Source organism: Mytilus edulis, chromosome 7, assembly GCF_963676685.1.
Source record: "Mytilus edulis chromosome 7, xbMytEdul2.2, whole genome shotgun sequence".
Classification (NCBI taxonomy): Eukaryota; Metazoa; Mollusca; class Bivalvia; order Mytilida; family Mytilidae; genus Mytilus; species Mytilus edulis.
The window spans coordinates 5,865,796-5,879,518 of record NC_092350.1 but is presented as its reverse complement, the minus strand read 5'-3'; the positions used below and the strand labels follow the sequence as shown (position 1 = coordinate 5,879,518).

At 32.3% G+C, this 13,723-nt stretch overlaps 1 protein-coding gene across 1 annotated transcript in view; it reads right to left on the bottom strand.

The window, feature by feature from the left end:
- LOC139482918 (uncharacterized) overlaps positions 1 to 13,723 on the bottom strand; it is a 62,819-nt gene that overhangs the window by 8,128 nt on the left and 40,968 nt on the right. The window contains exons 34-41 of the mRNA XM_071266944.1: positions 10,918 to 11,071; positions 9,335 to 9,519; positions 7,805 to 7,942; positions 7,052 to 7,226; positions 4,939 to 5,083; positions 3,195 to 3,316; positions 2,375 to 2,517; positions 1,081 to 1,228 (exon numbers count right to left, since the gene is read on the bottom strand). Coding sequence (XP_071123045.1) covers positions 1,081 to 1,228; positions 2,375 to 2,517; positions 3,195 to 3,316; positions 4,939 to 5,083; positions 7,052 to 7,226; positions 7,805 to 7,942; positions 9,335 to 9,519; positions 10,918 to 11,071 — 1,210 coding nt within the window. The remainder of the gene's footprint in view (positions 1 to 1,080; positions 1,229 to 2,374; positions 2,518 to 3,194; positions 3,317 to 4,938; positions 5,084 to 7,051; positions 7,227 to 7,804; positions 7,943 to 9,334; positions 9,520 to 10,917; positions 11,072 to 13,723) is intronic.

Here is a 13,723-nt window from a genome sequence, read left to right as displayed (position 1 = left end):
ATGTCATAAGCTTAAAATATGTTAAATTATATCATATCACCAACTCTATTTGGATATACATTTTGTCCCCTCTTCAATGTTTGTTCTAATTTTTAGGACTTTCAATCTTATTAGCCTTGTGCATTATTGAAAGATGAAAATGGTAAACATACCCAGGAGTTGCAAAAATTATTTGTACCAGTACTTGGGTACTGAAATGCAGATAATGAAAATATAAAGATTGACCGAGTGCAGATCCCGCTGTTTTGCTTAAACCCTTTTAATCATTTATCTTTTTATTTCATTTTAGAATCAAGTTTTATTCTTACGGTAATCATGTTTTACTGTATTGATTGTCTACAAACAAATATAAATCCTCTCTTTTTTATTTTTTTTTTATGTCAAACTACAAAATAAGAAAACACTCAAGACATATTGTACCCTGTTGGTGTACATACAAGTTAGGTTTATCGACCTTGGCTTATCATAAGAGACATAACTTTTATTTTCATTATCCGCATGGACAATATGAACAGAGCTCCTAATTATGGAGGAACGTTCATACACTCCAAAATTCGAGTATGTTACACACTCTTCAGTTCTGGTTGAATGCATTGAAATCCTTTGTAAATGTAAACTTTTGAAATAGAAAATAGTGTTGTCTATGGTTTGATAATTCATAATGATGTTTTTCATTTAGGACGGTGTTGTATTATATTTTATGATTATTATTTCAGAGAGTTTTCTATTCTTTGATTTATTTGTTGATACAAATGGCACCTTTAACCAATTAAGATATGAGTTTAATTTTGTTCAGGCCATATTATTTCTATTTCTAGCTTCTCTGTGTATGCAGCATAATGTTGACCATACTCAAAATCTAACTACTAAATCTTAAATATTGTCTGTGTATCAAATTATTGTGATAATCTGGTCAAAATGAATTCAATATATATATATATATAGAGGTGTGGAATGAGTGCAAATTAGACAACTATCCATCCAAAATCACAGTTTGTTTAGGTAAACCATTATTAGTCAAAGTACGGCCAGCCTTCGCCACGGTATCTTTGTTCACGGTCATATTGACCATTTACTGACCTCCAGGAAACGAACTAAGATACAGTCTGTATTTTTCTATTGTTGCCTCAACATTCAGGAATTTATTTTTCCATTTGAAGGTTATAGGTCGTCCTATCCTCATGTAATCGTCATCTTTAGCTGTTGTGCCTTGTACATTCTCTGTTACCTATTAATATGTTTATCATTGTTTATGTTTGTGAAAAGAAATATAAATTTCATTAAAGACTACCCTTATACTACTGAAAATGTGTGCACAAAAATACGAAGAAACATGTTATAAGGAAAAAGGAGACAAGAATTACCAAACAACATGAAACACTACAACTGGTCATACCAACCAACAACACACAACTTTTTTAAGACAAGTTAAATTCATATTACATGCGTAGGAACGACACATATTGACCTGCTCGTAAAGCTTGAAGCAATTGTTCGGAATAGAATTATTAAAATTATGAGCCCTGAAATATCGGCATAATCAGCAAGCTGATTCAAACGAAATCTCATTCTGTTATTCTCATAGAAGACTCTCATACTTAAAGTTAGCTCAATATATGAAGGCGTTTACAAATCAGTCTGACGTGTTCAACTGTTTTTCACAAATTTTTAAAATTTAAAGCAGTAATTTTGGCAAAACATCAGTGGAGAATAGACAAACGTAATCTCAATCTGCACCCATCATAGTAGACTCACATACATGAAAGTCCGATTAACAGTTCGTTACAGAATGACGAAATGACGGAACGATAGATAAGGCTAACACTATATGGCCCGGACTACATTATGCGGGTCATAATCAACCAAAAACCACGGCATATGGCATAGAAAACAAGACTTTAGAATTTCAAACGATATTTCAAATTCAAATTTAGCGTTTCATTAAAATTTACCGTAAATTAACCGAAACAGTATAATGGCAATTGAATTAACAATACCAAACTCAATATTTTCATATTTTAGAAATCTTTAAGGTTTATTCAATATATATAGTTTAATATATCATACTTTCAGAAATAGAAACTAAACGCTTATTCATATGAATTCCTTTAGAACATTTTCATTTAAAATGCTTATTTATAATTGCCATTGGAAAATATTCATTTAAAATGCTAATATATAAATGACATTGGAAAATATTCATTTGTCAATATCATGTCTTGCATTTGCAGCTGTGTTTTACTGAAGAAAGTTTTAGTTCGTTGATCAAAGTTTAACATATATAACATTCCAATCAAGGATAGAAAAGTGAGGACATTCACAGTCCTCAAAATGCTATCATGTATATGATTTGGAAAGTATATATCTTACTTACAGCTGTGCCTCGAACTGTTGCTAAAACAGGTGCTTGTGTCATCACATATATACCATTTGTTTTAAATACAGCATAGATGTTAGAGGAGTACCAAACTTTCACATACACTGAATATACCAATGTGTTTATCAGTAAGTCTTTACCTGTTAATATACACATCAATGTTAGAGGAATCACAACAAACTCACAAGGGCTATCTGTCACAGCAAATTTATATGGAATATAAGTCAGAACATTCAAAATGGCTGTTCATCACAACATATTCACACATAACAGGCTATTTACAAAATTTTCACATGGAATGACAGTTACAACATATTCACAAGGGTTATTCATCGCAACATATTAACTAGGCTTACAGTCATAAAAAAGTACTATTGGTTTATTAGTCACAGCAAATTCACAAGCGCTGCTAGTAGCAAGACCTATGATTGTAAGTCACAACATACTTACAAGCTCAGGATTGTCTTGAGAAATGATGAATGTTAGTCACAGCACATTAACATAAACATATAAGTCCCAGCATACTGAGGGATCATCAAAATAACAAAATAAACACTGGATATGAAATATAAAAAAAGAAGCTATACTTACAACATTTATTTCCTAAAGATTATCATGGCGAAAAGCAAAAACTCCTAGAATCAAAAGAAACTGTCCATCAAACTGACAATTAACAACGATGGAGACAACTTAAAAGCGTATATTTGTTTTCTCTCACTTTATTCTAATAAGTATGTTCATTCCAAGCTTATAAACTTAATGCAATAGTTACTTACATTGTGCATAGAGGATACACATGACATTATGATTATTTTACCTGGACTAATCGTGAACATAGCATCCATCAACTGACCAGCGTCCTGCCAAACTTTATCATTTACTGGGTCAAAGATACCCTCAGGTCCTGACCTGTCTGCATACCCAACACTCCATTCATACCTACATGCATTGCAGGAAAATTCTTAATGATGATGATTTTTGTGTGCCAATAATTTTGTTACAGTCATATAAACCCAAAAATCAGATATAGGAAAAAAAACAGTTTAATTTTAAAAATATTTGGCTCCTTTGAGGTGTACATCATTAAAAGAACATGAGTAATTATTACAAAAATATTGAACTCAAACTTTTGACCAATTTTACCAGTGAGGTAAATTACCTTTACAAATGTTCGTCCAAACCAATAGAAAACTAACTCTTAAACTGTGTTCCTATGTAATGTGACGTTACATTTTGCGATAAGGCCTTGTCTTACTCGGGTGTGTCTATTTTTTTTGTTTGATTATGTTGGTTTATGTAATGTATCGGGTGTTTTGTTTTTCTTTTTTTTCTGTAATTAGTTAATACTTCAGTTTTATCATATATCTTTTATTTAGTCATTTTATCAAATTTACTGTTTGCAAAAGTATAAATTATTCTAAATAATAATGATGCTCTTGTCCCAGGCAAAAAACCCTAGCCGAATTTGGCACAACTTTTTTTAACTTTTCCTCAGTGCTGTTCAACTTTGTTCTTGTTTTGGCTTTCGAACTTTTGTATCTGGGCGTCACTAGTGAGTCTTGTGTGGACGAAACGCGCTTCTGGCGTATAAAAATTTAAAGCCTGGTGCCTTTTGTTACCTATTATTTCTATGTTTCTTTGTCCAATATGTTCTCCTATTTATTTGTATTGTAGTCCTGTAATGGTGTGTTGTCATTTTAATGTTATATTTAACATTGCCATTAAAGCGGGAGGTTTGAGATGCCACAAAACCAGGTTCAGTCCACTATGTTTCTCTTTAAAAAAATGTCATGTCAAGTCAGGAATAGGGCCATTGTTATATTATACTTCGTTTCTGTGTGTGTTACATTTTAACGTTGTGTTTCTTTTGTGTCGTTTGTTTTCTTTTATATTTGAGTGTAAATTCACATTATTATAAGACGTGTCACGGTACTTTGTTATCCCATAATTTTGATGTTATATTTGTTATTCTCATCGTATTTTGTCTAATGCTTACTTGGTTTCTGTGTGTGTTACATTTTAATGTTGTGTCGTTGTTCTCCGCTTATATTTAATGCTTTTCCATCAGTTTTAGTTTGTAACCCGGATTTTTTTTTTTATCGATTTATGAGTTTGAACAGCGATATACTAGTGTTGCCTTTATTAACAGAGTAACATAACTCGATTTGAATCCTGTGAGAAACGTTTTGTTTTTTTCATATGATATAACACCACGAACGATGATAATGTGCATGTATTGGTTGACTGCTGTTACATTGAAATGAAAGTAAAAATGACAATTTATAATTCCGTTTATTTGATCCTTTTTTCAAAACTATCCCTCGCTGTCAATATCATCGTAACTGACAATGAAATCTGCCACGAACCTCTCAGAACTTTGTTGGATATTGTGACAACCCGTATAATAGTAATGACATACGTGTGATATGATTAGACTTACCATTTAGGTTTAGACGGATTTTGTTGTGAAATCTGCCATGTAGCTCTGAGACTATTGTTAGATGCAGTCACAGCCTGATCAATAATAGAAAAAGCCATTAATATACTATCATAAGACTTACCATTTAGGTTTAGATGGATATATCTGAGAAATCTGCCATGTAGCTCTCAGAATATTGTTAGATGCTGTCACCGCCTGATCATTTTTAGAGTAACCATTTGTATCCTTTACTAGTAATAAGGTATACTGCGTATCAGAAAATACACCTACAAAAAATGAAATATTTTGTTACATTTATAAAAAAAAAACAATTACTATTATAATTTTTTTTTTAGATATTCATTGAAAACGTTTTTCTTTGCATCACATATAATGTAAGACCCAACAGTCATATTGAATGTCGATATATCTAATCAGGGTTTCCGCTGGCGGTCACCATTATCGAAATTTGCGAAAAAAATAATAATTTTGGCGATTAAAATTCGTCATTGGCGAAAGAATTTGACGAAAGAATTATATATAACGATAATCGGATTTATTTTCATCCATTTTGTTTAAAAAATTTTTCGGGTTCCTTGGACTTGACCTGGTCAGACAATACTTGGAATTCACATTGAACTCCTTCAAATTTTGACAGAAAATCAATAATCAGCTGATTGCATTTAAAGCTATCGACAACAAAGGACTAATTGATAAAGGTGTTGATTGTTTTGTTTGGCAAAATGATATGATTAAATGGCGTCCCTCATTTGTCATATAAAGGATTAATTAACCACTTTGCGACGCACGTGTTTGAAGCAAACTTTTTGACATATTTTCTCCTTTTTGTGATGATAGTCAAGAAAAGAAAACTGTTATTATGACAAAACAGTTTAAAAAGCAAGAAAATGTCTGATTTAAAACTTTATCCTTTGACTTTTATATGGATAATTGATTTCAAATGGTATTTTAAAGTCGTTCCAGTGACACACATGTTTCAAGCATAGTTTTACTTTTCAACTTTTTTCATTTACGATGGTCTAGAAAAGAAAACTGTCGTCATGAAGAAATCTATTCAAAAGTTTGGGAACAACCCCTGGAATGATAGCAACCCGTCCATGTAATACCTACACCTTAGTGGGATATAAGGGATCAATTTGAAGTGATAAAAACTTTTGTTTTGTTGTAAAAACCACTTCAAACCAAACCAAACCAAAAAAACAAACAAAAAGGAGCACATTTTTTTTATTTTGAAGAAACTTTCCCATAGAACTGTACATCTTTTTGATATTTTGTGGTCAGAACATGTCAAATAATTTGGTTATATTCTGGGACTTTTTATCTTCTTTATTATTAAAAGTAAGTGGCCTCCTTCTTTTAGAAAAGTTGTTCAAAATGTAATGAATTTTCCCCATTTTAAGTTAAAAATAAAGTTCTTCTTCTTAAAAGTAAATGTTTAGTGTTTATATGTTTATTCATTACAATGTAAATGTAGACTATAAGATAAGTTTGAGACAACAATGGGACAATCTCATCTTATTAAGGTGTTGGGGGAAGGGGTAGAAAAAAGGAACATTTTAATTAAAAAATTTAGTTATGTTACTTTGCGAAAAAAATGATAAAGTGGTGAAAAATTTATTGTTTTTGCGAAAGAGATGGCAAAAACAAATTGCCTCAGGGGAAACCCTGCTAATGGTATTCTTCTTTTTTGGATTACACTATGTTTAAATCATCTTGATCTACTGTCTTAACATCAGAATAAATGATAACAAATCGGCATTCTGGTGAAGTGGTGCACCAGAACAAGATGAAAATGAATGTCCATCACAATATAAAACAATGAAAGAAATAGTACATACATGATAAACACAATTCAAATAACAGTCATACAGTCATATCTAAAAATCAGTCGGTCATTCCCTAACTTCATAGAGTTAAAAAAACATATATATTTATAATGTTCGGTGGTGTAATCCTCTTGAAATTTGGCGAATTTTAACCATCACTGATTCTGTCAACACCAAGTACATACTTCTTGTGATGCATTTAACTTACTTTTATACATCAATAAAGGACTTTAACATATTCTGTCTGTTCAGGACTAAATCACTATTTAGCATGTTAATAGAATATCAACTCTAGAACTTAGATTGGTATCTTTACTATCTGACACAAAAAGTACAGCTATCGAAAGATTGTACAACATTGTATGTGGCACAAACACAATGCAGTGTACACAATGTTGATATACTTACTATCTGATTTATCAATACAGCTACCCAACATTTGGGAATATGGACATTTCTGGTCCTGTGGAGCACAAACACAGTGACCTTCACATGAAAGAGCATTACATCTTCTCATTAACTCTAAAGAGCTTGGTGGAGTCTTTGTAAAGGCTGAATGGACCATATGACTTCGCAAACCAACCTTTAAGAAAAATTTCAATAGAATGTGCCAGTATGTATTTTCGTAATTACAGAAAATTTTAAGCAATTGTATGATACGTAACCTGCATGATTAAAAAATTATACTTATTCATTATTATTAAACAAAATAACAAGACGATTATCCCTGTCTTCCTAGAAGGTTATTTAATTCAGTTCAATATAAATCACAAATGATAATTAAGCTTTTTCTTAATAGAAAAGGCTATTTCAAATTTGAGTGTTAAAAGGTTTGTCAGAAAGAAACATACTTTTTCAAACTAGTTCTTTAAAACATGAAATGGTGGGTTTGAATATTGGCCAGGAACAATTTAGATTAGGTTCACCCAGGGATTTCCTTTTTTGCTCTATAGATAGTTTTATGTGTAGTGTTTTATAAACTAGTGTTTGCGTTTACTACGTTTTTCTTTTAGCTTTGCATTATGTACATAGAACGAGCAGTCCATTTCCTACTTTAGTATGGAAAAGATGTTTCTCCTTCATACAAATATATTCAAAGTATTTTGAAATCAGAAACATAGCTATGAACGTCCTACCGACTATACTACTATTCATACAAACCTTATTTACTGCCCAGACAGTAATAAACAGTTCATCATAATTAGTCAGTTTTTCAGTCTCGACTTTGTACAGTTGAACTTTGCCCTCATCCCCATGATCAGTGTTTGTTTCAACATGAATGTACTTAGCTGTATGATCCTAATAAAGTATAAAAATTCATATTAAATTTATTATAACAAGATATTATATATTGTTATATGAGTTACGTCACAATAATTATACCCCCGCTCATTTTTGGAGGTCAACAAAAGGACACACACAATATCCAATTATCTTAAAACAAGTCACAAAAACAGCATTTCCAGATAAATATTGGTGCAAATATTTTAAGAATACTACGACGTCTAGAATGAATGGAAAGAAATAAACTAATATCCCCTACATTGTAGCAGCAGCGTATAAAAGAGATAACAGTAGTTTACAAATGATAAAATGTTATTAATTCATTGAACATGTTTAGCGTCTGGCGTATTTAATTATAATCCTGGTACCTTTGATAACTATTAAACAAACCAAGAGATCGCTAGAATAAAAGTTCAAGACTGGCGTACACATTGATCGCCCTGGTATCTTTGAACTAGTTTATCTACAGTATGTGAATACAAATCAATGTATCCTAGCAATGCAAGGTCCCCTCTCAAATCATATTCTTCCCAACATCATAGTAAAATTTTAGCCATGAATTATAACCCTACAGTTACCATATGATGATTTATCTAGCCATGCCAGGTACCCCCTATTACTTTATCATTCAACTCACCATAGTCAAATATTTAGCCATGTATGATGACCCTACAGTGACCATATAATAATCTATCTTTGAATGAATAACACTGAATTCAAGCCAGATCAGATACCGCCTATAAATGAAGGCAACAGTAGTATACCGCTGTTCAAAACTCATAAATCCATGGACAAAAAACAAAATCGGGGTAACAAACTAAAACCGAGGGAAACGCATTAAATATAAGAGGAGAACAACGACATAACACTAAAATGTAACACACATAGACAAAATCCCACGAGAATAACAAATATAACATATATATATAACATCAAAACCAAATACATGAATTTGGGATAGACAAGTACCGTGACACGTCTTATCGCAATGTGAATTTACACTCAAAAATAAGAGAAAACAAACGACACAACGTTATAATGTAATACACACAGAAACGAACTATAATATAACAATGGCCATATTTCTGACTTGGTACAGGGCATTTTTAAAGGGAAAAAAGGTGGGTTGAACCTGGTTTGGTTATGTGTGCTATAACTGTATTGTTCCACTTACATTAGTCAAACCTAGCAATATACGATGAGCATACAGTGACCTTATAATGATTTATCTTAGATAATGCCATGCCTGCAGGTACCCTCTATTATTGTACCCTACCACTCACCATAGCCAAATCTTTAGCCATAACATATGACCTTACACTGACCATATAAGGATCTATCTGTGGATGGATATTACTGAATCCTAACCATGGTAGGTAACCACTATAACTGTATCCTTCCACTTACCTTAGTCAAATCTTTAGCCATGTATGATGACCCTACAGTGACCATATAATGATCTATCTTTGAATGTATATCACTGAATCCGAGCCAGGCCAGGTAAACAGCATAAGTCCCCCAAGTCATCCATCCTTTTTCGTTCCTGGCTAAGTCGGGATTAACTGCATGGTCAGTTGACATTGCAAAAGTTCCTAATTAACAAAATATGCAGCAGATTGATGAGTCTAAAACGATGTATATATGATATTCTTAGAGTTGGCCGAGCTTTATTATGTGTGCTTTTAAAGAGCATACAGGCAATTTTTTGGGGTCATTTATTGTTAGATCAAAACCAAATTTTCAGAAAATTTAACAGTGTAAAAATGTCATTGATTATTTTACACAACTTAGAATATATTGACTCATACAAATATTTGGGACTTTGGTTCGATGAGTTCTTAATACTAGAAAAGGCAGTTACAGAACTTTCTAAATCAGCCAGTAGAGCATTGGGAGCCCTTTTTGGTAAATTCATAGCGACAGGTGGTATGACCTGGAACGTTTATCACAAACTTTATACGACGATGGTAGAACCAGTTCTATTCTATGGTAGTGCTGTTTGGGGATACAAATCCAACAGAGTAATTAACAATGTACAGAACAAAGCTGCAAAATACTTTCTTGCAGTTGGGAAGCGAACCTCCAACACAGCTGTGCGCGGAGATCTTGGACTAACCTCATGTTATACGAAGCAAAAACTATCATGCCTACGTCTAAAATGTTAGATCATACGAGTTAACGATGATAGACTTATATCAAAAGTAGCAGCGTGGGCCTCGCGGCGACGAAAAGGGGGCATCATCAAATAGACAAACTTGCAAACGATATACATGTTGCTGATATTGTACATAACGCCACTATCAGTGTTAAAACGGCGATGCGCCTCGTAAGTGAAAAACTAACGAACTTTGACCAGGCTGTTTTCAAGAAAGATTTATATGATGACAAAAACAATGCTCACGACAACAAGCTAAGGACTTACCGTATTTACAAGCAAAGTGTTAAAACAGAACAGTATATTCTCTCGCTTTTACCAAGAAACGTAACTCGAACTAAGGCATTTTTCCGCAGTGGATCGCTACCCCTAGCTGTAGAGACAGGGAGATACACCAGACCGCAGATTCCAATTAATAATAGACTATGTAAATTTTGTAAATTGAATGGGTGTTGATCTTTTTTTTTATGTGATTGTACTTGTGTAAATATTTTACTATTGTGTAAGATCAATACGTGACACTTTAATAAAATAAATTTATCTTATCTCATCTATATTAAATGGTGCATTTCGGTTCTCCTAATTTGTAAAAAAATGTTTTCCCGTTTCTAAACGCGAAAATCTTATCACATCTGTAAAACCAGTCTCTGCCTTGAAAAGAACAAAGATACTTTTTCAATTTTAGGAACGAAAATGGCTACAATTTTTCTCCTACCTTAAATGAATTAGGCACATTTTCCCAATTGTGCTGTACTGTTTACAAATATTCCCTGATATACCCATCACACACTACCATATTATCTCGACTCTCTCCATGTTATATAAATATACAAACCTCTAGATGGTGGAGTACTGTCTACAAACATTCCAGGAGAGGTAGAAGTTATACATATCTCAGCACTGTTACAGGAAATTAAGGTCACATAATAGGTCACTCCATCATGTAAATCTAGTCCAGTAAATACGTAGGACCTGGCTATACCATTCACCTGGAAATTGTAAAACAATGTAAGGTACAGCAGTAATTACATATATGATCTAGCAATATCATTCAATCATGCTATGATAAAATAATTCATTATTTACTTATAGGAAATACATGTAAATTGTATATGTAATATATACAATCAATAGCAGAGCTCTTGAAACTTTATTGTTGTCTTGGGTTGATATGTATGTGATATAGAAAAAGTCAAATTATATTCTTTACATACGTATATCATTAATTAGATATGAACATAACATTCACATAGAAATACTAAAACAATGTGTAGTCTAGGATATAGGATGAAGTTCTCAAACAAAAATACGGAACTGCAATGCAAATTCAAAAAGGGGAATTGAAATATATTTTTTTTCAAATACAAACGCTACCAATTAACGGAACAAGCGAAACTCAACTAGAGCATGGAGTTACATTATCTATAAATAACAATAAAAAGCAAGAAACTAGCTGTAACATTCATCAGAAAATTATGAGGCTGCGTTATCCCTTCTGATGGCCATAGTAATAAAAAACAAAAATGTGTCCACAGTACACGGATGCCCCACTCACACTATCATTTTCTATGTTCTGTGTACCGTGGAATCGGAGTAAAATCTCTAATTTGGCATTAACATTAGAGAGTTTATATCATAGGGAACATGTGTACTAAGTTTCAAGTTGATCGGACGTCAACTTCATCAGAAACTACCTTCACCAAACACTTTAACCTGAAGCGGGACAGACGAACGGACGCACAGACAAGAACATAATGCCCCTCTACTATCGTATGTGGCGCATAAACAGCCATAATATGTCAGGACATTCATATACCAGAGTCAGCTATACAATTTTCGAGATATTATAAGAGACCAGTAGACAGTTCGACAGAAAACCAGTATATACAATGTTATGTTTAACTGAAAATATAAAACAAAAATTTGAACCATCAAATTTCAGACAAATATTATCCGTATTTGGAAACTCATAATCAAAGTACATTGTACATGCTACTTGGCTTGGTTGAACTAATTTTCACTAAATATTGGCATTGGACAATAATGATGCTTAATCAGTTTCGATCACTATTGTCCATCAGTGATGCTCGGAGCTCAAATATTTGAAAAAATATGCAGTGGGGTGAGATATTTTTTGTATGCTCCGTGTTGAAGATCTCAGCTTGAATTGAGATGAACGATTGCAATTAAAGCGCTGTTCTCTTGTATTTTATGTGTTACACTGAAATGCAGTTCACTTTAGCGTTTGATAGTTCATTGATAGAAATTCTGGCGTATCACAAACAAACAACTTGTAACGTCTCATTTCATTGGGCGAAAGATTCAAATACAACAACATTTGTAGTTTGCACGTGAATTGACACAGGTGACTGACTATAGAATGGACTATGTTACTACGAACGTAAAAACAAGGATTTGACAATGTATAGTTTACAAATCTTTGGTCAAAAGAATTAAATAAATGTTTTGTGAATTTCAAATTGTTGTGTCGAAATATTATACTGCAGCAACATGATTATCGTGTACATAATGCACCGCATTATGAAACATATAAGGATAACATAAAATACATGTGCCGCTTTTGTACATGATTAAGTAACCACTTTTAATTTCTTTCAAAACGATGTTGATCCATTACAATAATTACAAAAACATGAAAAAGTTATAATGGGTTGCATATTCCTCTTTTAGTGTTTTCATGCTATAAAACGAAGATACAGAAAGTTACGCAGTAGCTAAGCGTTTGGTCATTAAGAATTTACGTATCATAAACGGAGCAAATTGTCCCCGAAATATAGAAACAAAAACAAAAATAATAATAGTATCATTTGTGCACGTGAATGAAGACGTAGTATGCAATGTATATCATGATCACCATGAAATTCAAATGAATTCAGTGAAGGCATTTTGGTGTAAAAAGGATTGAAATGTTACATCGGCGAAGATTTTTCTTTTGTATGTGTGGAACTAAAAAAAAAGAATCTTATCGCAGTTTATAAGGAACAATATAAAAATACTGTTTTCGATTTAAATTGGCTTAAAACCTCTCCTTTAATTTAATACCGTAAGAATGTGACATGCATAACATTGTTAAACTATCCGCCAAAGTGACGTGAAATATGCATTCGTATTTAAAATGAAATACAAAGCCATACATGTAAGATAAACTGATAAACGAAATATTAAGAAATTATTAATTATTAAAAGTATGACTGAATGCATGTACTAGAAGGGGTCCACCTTTTATCAATACATTTAATGAATAAACACGCTTTTAAAAACTGATTGTTTTCTCTGTAACTATTTAGATATTCACAAACATATAATCTACGCTGAATTTCAACAGAGAATAACAAAACAGTTAATTTATAAAATTCATTAAGTATATCGCTGTTTTATAAAGTACATATCTTTCCACTGTGCCATAGTTTTCTATCTCTATTTTTCTCTAAACAAAGTATGGTTGGTTACATGTTCTGAATTTACTTAGACATTCGGGATTTTTTCTCAAAATTAAGTAAACTGAATTACAAAAAAAATCACACTATTCTTAGTCGAATACCTAAAACTTGTAAAATGGCAGGATGGGCAACTTGGCAAAAAGGCCGAATAACGATTTATTTAAAAAAAAAAACTAACTA